The sequence below is a fragment of the Protopterus annectens genome, chromosome 13.part0 (assembly GCF_019279795.1).
Source record: "Protopterus annectens isolate FY-2018-M chromosome 13.part0, PAN1.0, whole genome shotgun sequence".
Taxonomy (NCBI): Eukaryota; Metazoa; Chordata; order Ceratodontiformes; family Protopteridae; genus Protopterus; species Protopterus annectens.
Window position 1 is genome coordinate 505,212,487 of NC_056747.1, and position 18,250 is coordinate 505,230,736.

At 37.8% G+C, this 18,250-nt stretch overlaps 1 protein-coding gene across 9 annotated transcripts in view; it reads left to right on the top strand.

The window, feature by feature from the left end:
- Positions 1–18,250, top strand: part of LOC122787415 — a 678,631-nt gene that overhangs the window by 429,600 nt on the left and 230,781 nt on the right. For 8 of the 9 annotated variants that reach the window (XM_044054125.1, XM_044054129.1, XM_044054126.1 and 5 more), the window contains exon 10: positions 8,089–8,340. The exons of the other annotated variant lie outside the window; for it this stretch is intronic. In XM_044054125.1, the coding sequence (XP_043910060.1) occupies positions 8,089–8,340 (252 nt within the window). The remainder of the gene's footprint in view (positions 1–8,088; positions 8,341–18,250) is intronic. 9 annotated transcript variants of the gene reach the window in all.

The window sequence follows — 18,250 nt, forward strand, 5'->3', positions numbered from 1 at the left end:
CTAACCATGGACTTGTGAGTACTCTCTCTCAGTTTTTTTGTGAGTCAGTTCCAGAGTGGGAGAGAAACCACCTCTGCTTGAGATATCTGGTTTCAAAAACAATGCCGTGTAGATGTAGGTCTAGGTAAAGCAAAATGTTAATTATCAGTATCCTGTACAAGCTCCTTCCCGGTAGTGAGATGACATTCCTTATCCCAAGACCCAGTTGCTATTGCATGGATCAAGTCTATCTTTTAATTTATCCATCTCCTTTCGGCCACTTGATTGGCATCCCACCTGGTCATCACCCTTCATGTTGCAGATGTTAAACCCACATTACTGTTCAATGCAGCTTGTTTTCAGCTAAGTCTGTCTGGACTACGTGAATCACCTAGTTGTCAGTCACTCACCAGCAAACACCATCTCCCAACCTTGCTCCAGGTGTAGGTCTTGTTATCCTTGTTGCCCTGTGGTGAATGTTTACGTGACCTTTCCTCTCCGATCATTATGCTAAAGATGCCCTTGCTGGGACCATAAATCTACTGACAACATAGCTTTGAGGGTTTCCGGTAAGAAGGTCGTAGTAGTAAGTCAGGTTTCACAAAATCTGTATTATTATTATTATTATTGTTTCAATGTATCCTGTTTCAGTTTTCTAATCCGTAAACTGTGACAGTTTAAAAATTCAAAAATATTTGGTTTATAGGAAAAATAGGTATGACTTCAGCTCATGAACAATAAAAATGTAAACCTCCACAATTTTCCCACTGAGTTGGGTCTCTATCAGAAGTAAAAAGATGTATCCACTTTACCATGTAAGTGTTCATTGTATTATGCAATCCAGATGCATAAGTACTGGCATAGGGTTACTACCTGTCCCACTTTGCGAGGGACAATCCCTCTTTGGGCAGTTGTGTTCTGCAAGAAAATTGAAAAAAATGGCAAATGTCCTGAGATTTTTAGGACAAAAATTCTTTAATAGTTGCATAAAATAGTTATTTTCTATCTGAAACACCTAGATTTTATAAGAAACAGAATTAAGCAACTATAATGCTACAGGAATAATCTTTTATTTAGGCAAAAAAGCGAAGTTCTGTCCTTTGTACTGGCCGTGGTTATTTTTTACCCTGAAAAATCTGATGTTTCTGCAAAAAATGTCCCACTTTGGGCAATTGAAAAGGTGGCACCCCTATACTGGCAAGGACAAAATGGCCACACACTTGCATGATAATGCTATAGTCTGCATTTTATACAGAAATTCTAGTATAAGTACAGTGCCTAGTATGCTACAAATTTATGTTTTACATCAGTTTTTAATTACAAGAGCATATCATTCCTGAGCGATAGCTGTATGTAAAGTTGTAGTATAATAGGCTTAAATGAAAGTACATTTTCTATAAAGGAAAGCTAAATCACTTCTCTTTGGTTTTGGGAATGTAATACCTGTTCAGAATATGTGTGTACTGATTTGACATTGTATCAAAAGTGACAATCATTTTTTCTGGGAAAAATGTTTATAATGCTACAACCAAAGCTCCTTATTCTGGCCATGGCAACATGGCCAGGATATATTTTGTATTAGTTTATTTTTATTTTGTTTATCCTTTGTTGGCCTGGTTAGTCACACTAGGCTGGTAGCATGTTTTCAGGGGAGATCGAGGTGGTATTTGTACTATTAGGGGAAATTTGGCTAGGGCATCGGGGAACTTCTTGTACTCTTTTTGATAGGTGCCATGGGATCTTTTACCTCCACCTGAGCTATCACCCGCTCAAGCAGGTGGGGCCTTGGTTTAACATCTCATCTTAAGGACAGCACACTGAGGAGTGTAGCCTCTCTCTTGTGCTGCACCAAAATATTAGCTACTGATCTACCTGAAGTGGGAATAAGTAATAACTTGTATTATGTTGCACTTGAGTCCTTAATGATGAAATGGCACTTTATGTGCAGCCATGTCCTTGAGTGTTCAAGTATAATTCTGCTCTGTTTTATTAAAAGTTTTCAGATAGTATCTGAGGTATGTATAAGTATCAAATGCAGGCTTTTACAGGCATTATAAAAGTGACATTCTGCCAAGCTGCATTTTGTTTTTTCTTAGGGTTAATTTTATAACTTGTCTTCAGGGTGGACACAGCAGTACATGTGCAAAATGCATCCATATTGAACTGACATTACATCAAAAGTAAAAATCCTACACCTTCCTGTAGATCTGTTATGTCTTTTTCTTAAATTGTACTCCTCCCCCATCCCAGTCATAGAGACAAATTGTGTATGTATCTTAAAAGTTGTGTACACGTTTTTATATCTAAAAATGACCAAGTCCATTCTGTAGCTAGGTGGCATTGGCATATTTTCTTAATTAAACATCTGAGAATTTCTTAGTAGTTTCACAGTTACAGATCTGCAGTCTGTACATACCACCTGTAGGTCAGCCTATTCACTTCACAAAAAATATTTATATTTGACATGTTCTGGCAGGCAAACTCATTAAATGTTGGCATAATACCTTTATTGTATTGATATCAGGACTAAAAGTAATGGACATTTTTAGAAAATGTGATTTCTCTGTCATCGGTAAGCTCAAAGCGAACTATTAAGATAAAATAGCCACTAAAACCAAAAACAACTGCATATCTTTCATTAACTATGTCAGGAAGTTAAGTACTCGTATGCAGTAATGCTCAAAGCTAGTCTACAATAAGTAGTGCACACTCTGACCCAAAGGAGATAGCCAATAACCTAGCTTATAAATTTACTGAAAATGTGACATCACAGTTATTGCTGTTCCGCAGCTTCCACAACCCCAACCACCTCCTTAATTGCTATGAAAGAAGTTCTCTAAGCCTTCTCAAAATCTAAGATTGCCTTATCCATGAGCCCAGATAATATGCCAAGTTGCCTAATTATCAGTACCAAATATGGCCTTTACTCTAAGCCTCTAGAGTAGCTGCATTCCTGAAACTTGGAAAGCAGCCATTACAGTACCATTACACACAGGTGATCAAACCAAGGATCCTGGCAACACTAGTTGGTCTCACTTGCCTCAAATGTAAAGCTGTGTGTGTGTTATCTCAGACCTCATTAATCTAGACATTGAAAAGATCTTTAACCCTTGACCCTCATCAGTTTGGCATTGTCAAAGGAAGGCGCTGCCTATTTAATCCCATTATTTATTTATTTTTTGAAAAAAGTAAGTAAAGCAGTGAATAGTGGTTTTAAAATATAAATAGCATATCTTGACCTGGCCATGACCTTTGACACTACTCCTCATGTAGGTATTATTAACAGTCTTGTAAATTTGCATGTAAATTCTTAATGTTGCTAGCTGGGTAGCTAACTGCTTTTTGACAGAACTCACATGATTAGAGTCACAGGTGCCACTTTTGAAAGCAAATTGCCAATGGTGTACCACAGGGCTCATTGTTAGCCATCTGTTATTTCGCATCTGCTTCTCACACCTCCAGGCCAATACCCTTGGCCTATAGTTATTAAAGTTTGCACGCGACTATAAGTTGGAGTTTATTGAAGGACAGCGTTCCAGAAATAAATGTGAATAAGTGTAGCATACTTCAGTTTGGTAAACAAACCATTTTCACATACCATAGAGGTAGCAGTGACACACCCCTCTAGTTAGACACTGTCATAAGGACTCTAAGCACTCTTGTTGATAATGCCATATCATTTGGCCTTCATGCCACTGCAGTAGTTCAGAAAGCCTTCTTTCTAGCTCATCTCATTTCCAAAGGCATCTTGACTTGATCCAAAGAAGACATAGTCCTCCTTTAGTCATATCTCATCAGACCCTTTGTTGAATATATTCTACCTTTTGGCATGTATTTTGCTAAACATGTCAATCAATTTAGGAAACCTCGGAAATTCATAACTAAAATGATCAGGGCCACAAAAATATTAGTTATCAGGACTGTCTGGCAACCTTCTCTGTACTCATGTCTCTTACAGACCCTCCATATGGAGATCTCTGCAAAAGTTTTCAAGCTATGAAAGATCCAACCTTCTTTGAACTCCTTTTCCTTTGCAAAACAAATGATACCTCAAATACCTGGTTAAAGGAACGAAACCTTGGTCAACAAATAAGACACACTGGCATGACAAATTCATATTCCAGTGTATCCCTCACCTCTGGAACTAACTTCTCTTACATATCAAGCATAGTAGTACCCCTACCACCTTTATGGTAACCATAAATAAATGGATGGGCAGCCTCAGATTCTCTCCAGCTCTTTCTTGTTTTGCCTTCCTTGAAGCTGGGTGAATATTGAATAGGGGGGCTTAGACTGGCTTCTAATGCTTTGCAGAGTGATTGCCTAGTACTTGCATATGAAACAATGAAATGTTGTAGCAAAAATCTGGTTAGTGTTCACTGACATTCACATTTGAAATGCTTTAGTATTCTTGCCTTTAATGCTGTCAGCTCTTACAATATACTGCATAAGGCTAAGTGTCCAAATGTCTTTCCCTGACAGTTTTATAACAAAATATTCTGGAATTTGTGGAGAGGGTTACGTTAAGGTCAGAATGGCCATTACAAATAAGTCATCTGCAGCATTTTCAGTTTAAAATATGACTGTAGCCATCAAATCTTTTCAGGGTAACAAATATAAAACCATCTCTTCTTTTTCAAAATAATGCACATTTCAGCTACCAAATACATAAACATAAATATATAGTATTATCATGATTTTAGGCATAAAAACTGCATTTTTCTATAAACGTGGGATTTTTATTCTTTTTAAATGTTATGGAATACAATTATGTTAAAATGATTTTTCCCATTTGGTCCTTTGTCATTGAAGTTAAGAGCAAATTCTAAGTATAGTTTATTGGTAATTATACCATGACCCCCCCCAAAACGTGCACGCTGATTGGCGTGCACATTTTATTGAGTTATATATTATACTAAAGGTCAGTGTCGGACTTTTTCTTTTCTTTTAACTTATCTACTTTAAACACTTTCTACATTTATGTTAAATGGGTTTAACATATAACATAAAGACAAACAACAAAAGCAAATTGCTTCCATTGCTTATTTTCGCTATGCTAAACCCATTTAACTTATCATAGACAAGCAAGAAAGCAACGGAAAAAGCAACGGAGAAAGCAAGATCTTTTTGTTTTTTATTTTACATGGTTAAATATGGGTACAAAGTTTAAAATAAAACACAAACATCTAAGCAACGGACATTTATTTTGTCTCGCTATGTTAAAACCCATTTAACATAACTTTAAACAGTAAAAAAAAACGGAGATCTTGCAAACTCTGATTTTGCTCTCTCTGATGTGCCGCGGGCGCGCGCGCGCAGACAGGGCAGAGTGCAGAGGCCGCGAGAGGCCGCGCAAACAGGCATTATGGCATGCAATTACAGTTATGGTAATTTTGCTTAATTTTCTAAATAATGTCATGGTTAATAGTTGGTTTAATGGTGGGGTAATAATGTACCACTGTATGGTTGTTGGTGTGTTTGTTTTTGTTGTTTGGGGGACCCCACAACGGGGGCCAACCGCCGGCAACACGTGATACCCAACGTTTTAGTTAATTCCTTGAAAATTTCATGAGAATGTGTCAAACCATTTTGACAAGAAAGTTCTTTTATGTTTGGGAACAAAGTATCCTTGAATGAGTTAGTGATAAGAACAATGTTTCTGAAAACTAGCATTAGTAAAGGAGTTAAAAGGCAGTATGACAGTAATGCCACAGGCACATTGTTCCAGTCATAAACCTTGCTTGTATGTGTGTGCATGTAACAGTGGAGTTGATCAACCACCCAGAACCTTAGTGTTATGAGTATTTTATATAAAGTTAGTGATTTAAGATGGTTTGCGACAACTTACAACACACAGGTACTTTAGTTTTGGTTATATTTATGATGCAAGAGGTCCTAGATGTATATGACTCCCTTAAAATCATTTAAGTTTTAGGTTTCACCAGAGATGGAATGCAAGTCAGAAGGTGAGTAAAGAGCATCCTTTGATTCATAAGGGAGTCAAAAGAGGGAATGTGTGTCAAGTTAAATGGCTGTTGGCTATTGAAGGCTTGAATAAAGGTAGGGCAGGATTAAGCTGGTATATGGGAGTTAGAAATAGTTAATGCAGATAGTAAGGAAAGCCACAGCATGAGTGACAATATGACTGGCACATGGAAACAAAATAAATGAGAGACTGGGTCTTGTAGATCTTTCAAGATGAGGAAGAACAAAGAAGTTAACATTCTTGTGTCAGAGAAAAGTAACATATAGCTGCTGTTGATAAGAGTACTTTGTTTCATTCTGAACCAGGCAGACCAGCCGAGCTTAATTTTTAGGAAGGGGAAGTGTGAAAGGTTCATCAGATGATGTGTGATGTGTTGTCACAAAATGACTTTTGGTATAAAATGAAGAAGCTCTGGCATGGGTTTGAGGGATGACAAAGCCCAGGTATTTAGCCTGACATCAAAGCTGCTAAAGAGGTAGTGGTTGTGGTTATCTTACTTCAGGGCATTCTCTGTCTTATTCAACGAGTCATATGAAATAGAAGATAACTTAGTCAATGGAAAGTTGTTGTGATTGTTTTACCATGCACAAGGACCTTTTTGAGGGCACCTTGAGATTACAAGCCTCTAATCTATTTATGCCCCAGGAAAGGGCATTGAGAAGCTTTCAGAGTAGTGCCATGTAGGATTCCAAAAGGCCTTAAGTTTTTTTGGAACCCCACTGCCAGCATGGCTTTATTTGGAAGTCTTGCCGGCTTATTTTTGGTCCAGTATCAAAATTATATTGTGACAGAAATTGAGAGACTCTGACAGATGTAGTCCACCAGCATTTAGACAAGACGTTCATTTCCTAAAAAATGCTGATTGTCAAGAATTTATGAGGCTGTGATAAGCCCCAAAGTAGTGAGGTGGATAGAATGTTGGATTAGAGGCACAGAACAGAGAGTGATGGTTGGGAGAGCAGAGCACTCTAGGTGTCAATTCTGTGGATTTTTTTTTTAATTTTCATGTCCATTATTACCATCATTCTGTACTGAGCAGGGAGCTTGTTTATAGCTCACATAAAGTAGGACCACTAGTAAACCATGAGGGATTTGGCTGTAGGAGCAACTGATTAAGTGGATGGTATGTTTAGACTGGCAGCCTGGGTTTAGTGCCAAAACATGAAAAGTCTTGATCTTTGACACAAAGTCCATAAAGCAGAAATACTTTTTATGGGGGAGTAATATTAAGAAAAATTGATAGAAAAAAGTAACAATAGTATTCTGATGTCTGTTGATGCGGGACTTGGAAAACTTCTAAAATTAGTGGACTTATTGCAGTATGGTAATAGTAAGAGTAGTAAGAATGCAAGGAGTTGGGATGGTGGCCTAATGGTTAAGGTATTTGCCTTACAAACACAAGGTGCAGGGTTTGAGTCTCACAAGGGATAATTGGCTAGGCTTAAAATGGCTCACAAGGGCAATTAGCCTAGTACTAATCTATGAACTTGTGAACCTATGCAGTAGACTGACAGGTATTCTGAGGCATGTATTCTGACTAGGGTGATATTCATCATCCACTTTGAGAGTAACTAATTCTGAGGTATCACTTGTAGTTCCAAATGATAGTACCCAAAGAATGATCCAAGTTGTTTGGCAGGAGGTCAAAGATAAGCGACTAAGATAGTCAATACACTAAAGAACGGTGAACTTTAGAAGAAGCTGAAGGCTGTAAACATGTAATTGCTGGAAGAGAAAAGAGCTAGGAAAGACTTCATCTGGGTCTTCAAAATCCTGAAATAAATGTCTAGGACAGTGGGACTTGAAAGTAGAAGATGCACAGTAACTTTAAGGTTATGCGGACTAATTTCAGATGAGAGATGGTAAGGGCTGCATTTGCCATGAAACTGTTTGGCTTGTGGAATAATTGTTTTAATAGATGTTGGAAAGCAGTTATGTTCAGCTGCTAAGCAAGGGATGAGACGTGAGGGGTCAAATAGTTCAACAATGGCATCTGCATTAGCTGCACAGTGATTTGACCTTGACATGCATTACCGTCTTCTGTCAGCTGAATTAGCATTTGTTCATGTGCATATTGTGGCATGTCCACTTACGGACTTAATGGCATGTTTTTTCTTCCTCAGGGCAGTGACAATTATTTGACTGAGAAATCAAAAAAGAAGAAAACAAGTAAGAAAAACATTAACAAGAACTTCAGTGATCAAGTGCAGAGTGGAACTGTGCAGGCTAGCAGAGTAAATGAGGCTTTTTGTGGCGCTGAAGCAGATGATGAGACAGAAGTAGAACTTCCTTTTCAGCACAATTATGCAGAGGTGCCTGAAAGACTGAGTTCTGAAGGAGAAAAGGAAGTTTCCTTGTCTCATGTCAGTGATGTGGTAAGTAGCTGGTACTTGTCAGTGTTAGTTGGGCCAATTTCTGAATACTGTACTGAAATGGGAATAGCAATTTATATGACTTTATTTTGCATGCAGTCAGTTTTCTTCAGGTGTTCTCTAGTTTGAATCCGGAAGAATACTTCGTGAAAGTGTAGGCTATATTTTACATTACCTACTGCTCATGTTCTAACTCTACATGCAGAAGCATATAGAAATCTATTTCCAGATTCCTGATGATATCTGGAAATAATGCTGACATTCCTGTACTTATAAATGTTATCTCTTCATTCTAAATCATCCTATTGTTTAGCTTTTTAGTGTATTTACTACATTGATTTAGTCTGAAAATGCTGTGTTAGCTTTACCCATTTATTCATCCAGTGATAAGATTATGTGCTTAATTTATTAACTGAGAATCTAGGTTCATGCATTACTTGTGACTTTGTTTAGGATGGTGTTCACATTGGTATTGCCAGACAAAAAATCTCAATTTTTTAGAAAACAATTATGAAATTGTAATAGGCTGTTATGAAACAATATATATGAGTGTTGTTCAGTTTCTGAGTATGTTAAGGAGCTGGAAACATGAAGGAATAGTATAATAGTGGGAACTATGAAAAGAGAAATTGTAGCTTGAGGACTCTTAAATAGGGTCCTGAGCAGCAGCATACTGTCACCTATTGCTCTGCACGTGGCTGTTCAACCATGATCACTCAAGCTGTGCTGCATTAACCCACACTATTATCCTGTCTACCTTTGCGAAGGATTGTGTTTACCACAGCAGAATTCATTATTTTTCTACTGTTAACAATGTGTAGCTCTTTTCCCCTCATGATTATTTCAGGAAATTAATAGCTTTAAATGCTAATGGCTTCTTTATATGAATCTACCTATTGTGTTATATTGCCTATAGAATACAGTCTGAATAAATTCCACATGGAAGCTAGCCATACATCCACAGTTGCTTTGTTATGTATTAACTAGCCTTGACAGATGGCAATATGTAGTGTAGTGCCTAAAGTAGGAAATATTTGAAGAAATGTATTTTCTAGATTGTGTGTGTCTGGAACTAGAGAAATAAAATTCACCTTTTTAAAAAAACATTTTATTCTTATTTTATTTATTTGTTAACAGGATAAGGCCACTGGACACAAGTGTGCCTGTTTAGGGGTAATCCGGGGGCAATGCCTAGTTGTTACTTTATCACTCACACAGTAAACAAATGGAGGTAGAAGGAATCAAATCCTGTGCCCTTGACTACAGGAAATAGTTTATTAACAGCTCCAAGCCTTAGTCCTTTAATCCTCTTGTTAATTAACAGAGAACGTTCCAACAGCAACCATCAGAAATGGTCTTGCAACATGGAAAATCTGCAAAAAGGCTAGAAGCTTTGAAGCCGTAAATTTATTGCTTGCTGTGAGTTGAAAGAATAAGAATCTTGTAAATTGCAGTTTGCCACATTCTGTTTTTTTGCTGAGGAAGAACATAAACATATTTTAGTATTTTATATTGTTTAAATGTCATGGGATGATGTGGTAGATAGACAACGCTGCTTTGCCAGAGATGATCTTAATCTGTCACCTCAGGGATATTGGTTACTGGCTAAGGCTCTTGCCTCCTCCATAGTGCCTTTTTTTAAGAAATGTCACAACAACAAAATACCTGACATAAAAATATCTTCAAAATACAACCTCAAGGTTATGCTGGTAAATTCAAGTAGTCTAAACCTAAAACTGCACTCACTGGAAGCAGCCTTCACCTTAGAAGATGCTGACATCTGTGCAGTCACAGTCACTTGGTTTAAGGCTGCGGAAAGCACCCCAGCCATACCGTGTTATAATGCCTTCCACACATTCAGACCACAAACTGAAAGTGCGAGAACTAAAAGAAGTGGAGTATCAATATTCATCAAAGATAAATACACCTCTAGATTGGTTAAACAGTACAATTCTCTTGAATTAATCCAGATGCAGTTGACTATAGGTAACCCTCTTCTTCAAGTTATTGCCTGTGATGGGACTCCCTCCATGAACCAGGATACCCACACTACATACTTGGATCTACTTGAATCACTTGGGTGAATTAAACGTGTACTAACACACTTGCCCAAAGATATTGGACTTCATCACATCCAATAACTTGGCCATTTGGTTGACACCCCCACAAGCAGCCCAAACATTCTGGATCTGGTGTTCACTAACATGGGTGATGGTTGCACCACCCCATGTGTGCAGCTCTCCCTAGTGAGGTCTGATCATAAATCAGTCTCATTAGAAATAACAATAACATCTGACCCCCCCCCCCATTAGCAGCAACTAGATTAAAAAACTTCTCCAAATCCAATTACAACCTAATATGTGACTGCATTAATAGCTTCATAGCCCTTGCCCTCACTGATGGCATCGACACCTATACTGGAATTTACACCAATGCCTTGTATAAGCATTTATACAAATGTATTGACTCAGCCATAGCTGATAGGATAAAAAAAAAAATCCTCTAAAAAGAACAAGGCTGCCTGATGGACATCCGCCATTAGTGGGTTATACAGTAAGAGAAAGAAATTGCTGTGCAAGAGCAGGAAGGAATGGTCTCTGAAGTGGTAGCATTCCCTCCTCCACTTAAACAAGCAAGCAAGACACTTAGTAAGGCATTCTGAAACTAACTGTGAATCCAGATTAGCTTCCTTCGCTAAGAATATTCATAAGGCCTTCTTTAGATACGTCAGAAATCGTAAAGGAAAAAACCTGATCTGCGAAGAACTGGTTGTTAATAGCACTATATATACTGAACCCGCAGAAGTAGCCAACCTGCTAACTGACAGGTTCAGTGAAAACTTCTCCCTCCTATCCCCGCCACATATCTCCCAAACCATGCCTAACACCTGGCCTTCACCTAGTATCTCCAAGGAGAAGGTTGTAAGTGCTTTCTCAGAAGCCAAAAACACAGCCTTTATGGGACCTGCTAATATCCCAGGCTACATTCTAAATTGACTAAAACAGGAACTAGCTGCACAGCTGGGTTCTCTTTTTAACCACAGTCTAACAACTGGTTTTGTATCTGCTGAATGGAAAACCGCAACCGTCATCCTGTTACTTAAAGGAGGCACCTCCACAGACCTAGGAACTGTAGACCCATAAGCCCTGACGATCCTAATCTGCAAGGCTTTGGAAAAAATAATCATGGACCTTAACAAAGGTATAGGAAACCTCCAAATGCTCAACTCAACTCAGTTTAGCTTCATTAAAGGGAGATCCTGCCTGTTAAACTTGGTGGACTTCTTTGAGACAGTCACTAAAGCCCTGGACGAAGGCAAATCCTTGCATACAGTCTAAGGCCTTTGACACTATTCCCCACCCAAGAATCATTGATAAACTCACCCAGCTGGAGATCAACCTGTATATTGTAAGGTAGGTTACAAACTGGCTCACTGATAGAATATACACAGTCAAAACAGGTGACTCTACCTCCACCAGCAGACCAGTAACCAGTGGTGTTCCACGGGGATCTGGGCTGGGGCCCCTATTGTTTGGAATCTGTTTCTCAGGTGTGCAGGCTGAAACAAAAGGGTTATGGCTGACAAACTTTGCTGATAATTGCAAAGTGGGTGCAGTCATAGAGTCCCCAAGAGATGTGAACATCCTACAAGAGGGATTTACATAGACAAATGACTGGCGCCAAACTTAGTGCAAAAAAAAGCATTAACATCCCCTTTGGCTAGGGCAACATCCCTGCACATTAGCACATCAATAACAACACCCTAAGCACGCAGTCAGTGGTGAGAGATTTGGGCACACAGGGTGCCAGCAACCTTTCCTTTGACCACCACATCTCCGTAGTGGTAAGAAAGGCTTTCTACGTTGCCTACCTCATACGCAAGGGCATTGCATCCAGAACAAAAGAGGTTATCACCGCCCTGAACTCCTCACACATCAGGCCAATAATAGAGTACAGTGCTACCTTTGATATGTACCTTACCAGGCACCTTCAGCAACTGGAAATATTTCAAAGCTTTCTTACAAAGAAAAGTCAGGGTCTTCAGCTTGTGTCATACTTTGACAGACGGAAATCACTATCACTATACTCTGTGTCTTACAGACTACTCAGAGATTACCTCTGCCTTGCATATAAAGCATTCTCGAATCGTGCTGTAATGGAAGTGCTACACATTCATAAATCAAATGGTGCACTCACTCTAGGGAACTCAACCTAGTATCCGACTTCAGCAGGACTTGCTGAAGAGGCAGATGCATCTCACGGAGATGATCTCTCCTCTGGAAAAAACTTCCAATTCAGGTGAAGCAGAGCCCCTCACTGACCTTATTTAAGTATAATTTGGATGACTGGATGGGAAACTGCAAATTCACCCTGGGAGTTTCACTTGTATCCCTCTAGGACAGTGGTAGTTGTTTACTTAGTTCCACTTAATACCTTGATATTCTTGGGAACAAGGGTTGTACTTGGCTAGGCTTTTAAGGGCCCTAGAGCCATTAGCCTAATAACCTCCTGTGATCCTGTAAAGGAGGGAAAAGAGAACTAGTAGAATTCAGAGAACATTCAGTAAGTATTTTGACTGTAAAAGGAGACCATAGGTGCATTTTGTTAAGCTGAATAATCAAGTTAGTATTAAATTGAAGAATTGCATGATTCATTAATAAGAAAGACAATAGATTGTGGTTTAAGAAATGTACATGCAAGAGACAGGCTGTTAAAAGCACATCCATATAGTCAGGTCTAGAGTAAACTAAATTACTGGCAGATTGTTATAAGAATTAGACGAAATAGATGTACAAAAGGCCCGATGCAATTCTAATGAAAAAAAGAAGAGTAAGAACTAAAGTGAGAATGAGTGTTTTGCAACATTAATGATACGAAAACAAGAACCATGTGTGAAAGAATTGTAATAGAGAAGAGTAACAGATCCATGAGGTATAGAGCAAATATTGTGCAATGGAAATTTTAAGCGTTGTAGTAAGCATGGATGTGGGCATAAGAGGAAACTTTCTATAAAATCTATTAAAAACACAACAAAGTTTGAGAAATGTATCCATTTTCTAACATATAAAAGGCAAATGGGTATGTTCAAAGGAAATTTCATGTTTGCTGAATGGAAAACTGAAAATGAACTGTTTGTTAACACCACTGAAGTGAAAATAAAACAGAGAAGTTTTAAAATGTACCAGAAACACTAAGATAATAATGCAAGTCAGATTGCAGAATGCTGGCAACAAATTATTACAGCATTATTAAGCTAAGTAAAATGTTGAATTTAAACTACACTCGAGTATTTTGTGAGAAAATACTACTTGAACTACTGGGATTTAAAAATTAAAAAATACACAGGAGAGAACTGCATGCATATTCAACAATGTGGTCAAACCCCATTCACAAATGACAACTAAAAGTAAGAAATAAAATATATTTTTTCTACTGCATCCTTGCTACAGAATGTAAGCATTAAATTATCCTGACACTGGGTTATTTGCCTTGTGAGAGGCATGGAATGGTAAAAATAATTCATACTGTAAAAGTAAAAAGTGCGTGCTTACAGTTTGCAGTCAGGAAGGTGCAGACACTGTTTAGATACTGTACAGATCCCTAACAGAGAAATCCTGATGTCTTAACACACTTGGGAGGTTTGTAAGAAAATTGTTATATAAAATACATACTGATGTCAAGTCTGTTATATGTGTCAAAGGAATGTACCAGTAGTTCTCAAAAGTAAAATTCAACAGGAATTGCAGTGTTTGAAAAGATTAGGTTCATAGGTTCATAGTTTAGTACTAAGCTAACTGCCCTTGCGAGCCATTTTAAGCCTAGCCAATTATCCCTTGTGAGACTCGAACCTTGCACCTTGCGTTTGTAAGGCAAACACCTTAGCCATTAAGCCACCCTCCCAAGGGTTTCATTAAGAAGTTATTAGAATTGAGAGACTGGTTGAATAGTATGATTTCTGTTGTGAATCAAGACAATATCATCATTTATGTTCATTCATAAGACCCGAATAAGGTGATTAAAAGAGTGTATTACCCATTACTTAGTAGTTGAAGAAGTGGTTGCAACAATGCCTAACAATTTCTTTTCAGTAGTAGATGCAAACCAGGGACTGTAGCAGGTATAGCTAGGTGAAGAAAGCTCCAAATTGTGCACATATTGATTTTTGTTTTTGCTGTCACCTGTACCTGCTGACCACCTCGGCCCCAGCCTCTTTCCTTCTACTCTAACAGGGTGAAAGACTGTCTCTGCACAGCCATCATTCAGGCAGTGATGTTTTTTTTTATTTCCCCTCTTTCTGATATTAACTCGCCATCTACTTCTCACCTGATTATTCTTCGATATTAAGGTTATTTCACTTGCATGACACTCAGCAACGAAATACTCTCATGTACTTTAGAAAATATATTTACTTCAGAGTAGAAGGGCGTCATCATCTATAAATGGCAAAGGTGCACTGCTTGCATTCCCAAACTGGCTACTATGTAAATCTTGGTTGTACTTGGATGTTTTGTCCATGAAAATCAGAAATAGAAGAGACAAGATATAACCCTTGTGGGATCTTTCAAAGATGGCTGCACATTGAGTAAAAGCCTAATTTCAGCTCTCACAGTGTAAAAACAACTCAGAAGAGAGAGCCAGTAAATTTTTATTTTTGGATAAATTTCAGTAACTGCTTAGTAAGTGCATTGCCTGGATGCCAGCAAAAAAGAAATTCAGGGAACCATAAAGAAGATCAATCACAAAAGCTGAGGAAAAAATGACTTGGAAGAACTCTGCAGCTTTTCAGCAAAAAGCAGTGCAGATCCATATTTGGTGCAAGGCATGACTTCCAGTAACTAGAGGGAAAAATAAGTCAAATGTACTCAGAGATGATTAAAATAAATGAAACACTGATGGAGTATAAAACAAAAGGAACCACAACAGATGCAGCAATGAGAGGCAGATGTAGAATAATACAAAACCACTAGCGTAATAAAATTTAATTCACCGCTTTCGTCCAAGGACTTCATCAGAATAAATAAAAAACATCACAAAGCAAGTTTAAATACATTCAAAATCTAACAATCAATTAACCAATTAAATAAGCAATTTATAAAATTCAATTATTTAATCTTTCAATTAAAAAAGGAGGCAACAATACCTTCCCTTTTATGGATTTGTAACTTCCTGTGCTTCAAAAAACATTTAATATTAATGGCATCTGCCTCTCATTGCTGCATCTGTTGTGGTTCCTTTTGTTTTATATGTTTATCTGGCTTTTTGGTGGATTATTGGTGTTCCTGTGCCTGTTCCATGGCCGAGGCAGCGGAGGATTCTTTACTAAATATGACTTTGCATCCTACGCCTAGTTCTGATGGATGCAGTATCAACAGCTTGCTGGTTACAACTCTCGTAGATATTCAGAACTCTTTGAAGTTCTTAATAGCAAAAGCAACTGAAAAGGACCGTTTGGTCAACATTTCCAGTCCGGTCGAACCTTTTCAAGAAATGGAGACTGTTATTGAATTGAATAACGTTCCTGTTCACGGCAAAGACGCAAACGCCAACAAATCTGTCTTTTCCTGCCGACGTGACTTACCAAACTATAAGAATGCTGAGCATTTCTTTAAACCTGTCGACAATCCTTTTTGCAATTTTGACAAACCATGTCAAGGTTTCAATAGCGAGGAATTTAATCGCAAGCGTGACAGCCTGTTGAAGCTACTGAAAAGGTACAGGTCTCTAGAATTGGAGAATTGTTACTTTTTAAAATGCATTGACTTAAAAATTGTGCCTAAGGGACTTAGGTTCTTCAAGTGCCCTAATGGTGTTTCCATTGGGCAGCCTATATTTGATAACTTAGTTTGTTTTTTTAATGAAGCTGGATTAAGGTTTCTGAAACTACTAATAGATAACAATGTAGCTAAAATGAGTTTCTTAAAGAACGATATCAGTGTGAATGAATCGTTTTTCAAACGGAAGATGTCCGATAATTCTTTTGACCATTTTTTTCAACAATTGACTAATGAGGTTGAGCAGCACTCGACTGATATTATTAATAGAAAACAATCGAAATTATTGAGGGACATTTCGTCTTACGAAAGTAAAACAGCCTACAACGATTTTGTTGGGTTTAACAGGAGGAATTATAACCAGGTGCAGCCGTTTAACAACCCAGGCAAGCGTGTTTATGGCACCGGTGTTTCTGCTGTTATTACTGACAATGAACTGTATTCTCATTCTGATGAGACTAACTCAAATGTGATGCCACCAACTAGTATTAATCATTTAACAAACGGTGAGACTTGCGTCATTGATGGTGAACCTGTTGACACAGACACTGGTGATAATAAAACTGATAGTTCTGTACGTTGTGACAGTGACAATTCAGTTAGAACTAAAACCAGCACTAGTTCTAATGTTAATTCTTCTTTTTTTCCAAAGAGGAATTATTCTTCAAAAACCAACATTTTGACCAGGAGTCGCACCTTCCTAGGGTCCAACTCATCGGGAGAGGAGACTTAACCAATGACTTTGGACATTTTAGCATTATTAATTTGAGTGGACATGTTTTTTCTGACTGTGAACTAAGGGTATTGCGTTTTGGGTTAAACTTTGTTCCCACTAGTAGAGCTAATTACAGCAAAACCATAGTAGATATCAAGAAGTATACCAGAAAGTTGAATTTGGGATATTTAATGCATGATGTTTCTGTAGCTAATAAAGCTCTAATAAAACCTTCTCATTACACTCCTAAGTTACAGCACACCATTAAGGTGTTTGAAGAGTTATGTATTCGAGATGTCACAGATTTGTTAGAGCATAAGCGAAAAATTATTAATAATTTAAAAATTGAAGAGAAGAAGGCATTAAACAATCTACAAGCCTTGAATGGTGAACTCAGGTACATGAAAAGTGATAAGGGTGGTAATATTGTGATAATGAAACAACACACTTACACCACCAAAATGTTAGAGATTCTAAACAATTGTGAAGAATATGAAGTTATTTCTTTTTTTGACATTCAACGGAAACAGCATTCAATTCATTCACTTCTTTATGATGCCCTGATGTCAGGTGACATCACTTTAGAAGTTTATGATTTTTGTGTGGTTGAAAACCCTAGAATAGGTTTTATATTTGGTATACCCAAGACCCATAAATGTCTGGATAACCCCCCTTTTAGGCCAATAGTGTCATCACCTCATTCCATCACAGAGGGGGTTTCTTTAATCATTGATGCTGTTCTCGGACCAATTTTACATCATCATGAATCTTACATAAAAGATTCTTGGGATTTTTTAGTAAAATTTAGTAATTACATCCAGAAAGGTTTTTTTGACCCTGAAAGACATATTGTTTTTACAATGGATGTTGTATCACTATATACCTGTATTCCCCATCACGAGGGAGTAGAAGCAGTTAGAAGCTTTTTAGGCAACAGCAACATTGGTTTTAGCAACAGTGCCATTGTCACCATTTGCAACTTTTTGGAACTTATTTTACATAACAATTTTTTTCTATTTGGGAAGACTTATTATAGACAGAAGCGGGGTGTAGCTATGGGTTCTCCAGCTGCCCCGGCTTACGCTAACATCGTCATGGCTTGGTGGGAGCATGAGTTTATTCCCTTGCTTACTCAGAAATTCGGGATCAGTTTTTATTGTAGGTTTATAGATGATTTGTTTTTTGTTATTGAAGGCAATTCTGAACAGTAGATGCCTTCATTTCTGAAGTCAACATTTTTTCTAGTTACCTAAAGTTTGTTAAGGGGACTGTGGGTTTAAAAGTTTATTTTTTAGACATCTGTTTGAAATGGGATTACACTGATAATAGATTTCATAGTAGTATTTTTCGAAAAGAGACCTTCACCAATGGATACTTACACTCTTCTAGTAACCACCCCAGACATGTTATAAAAAACATTCCTAAA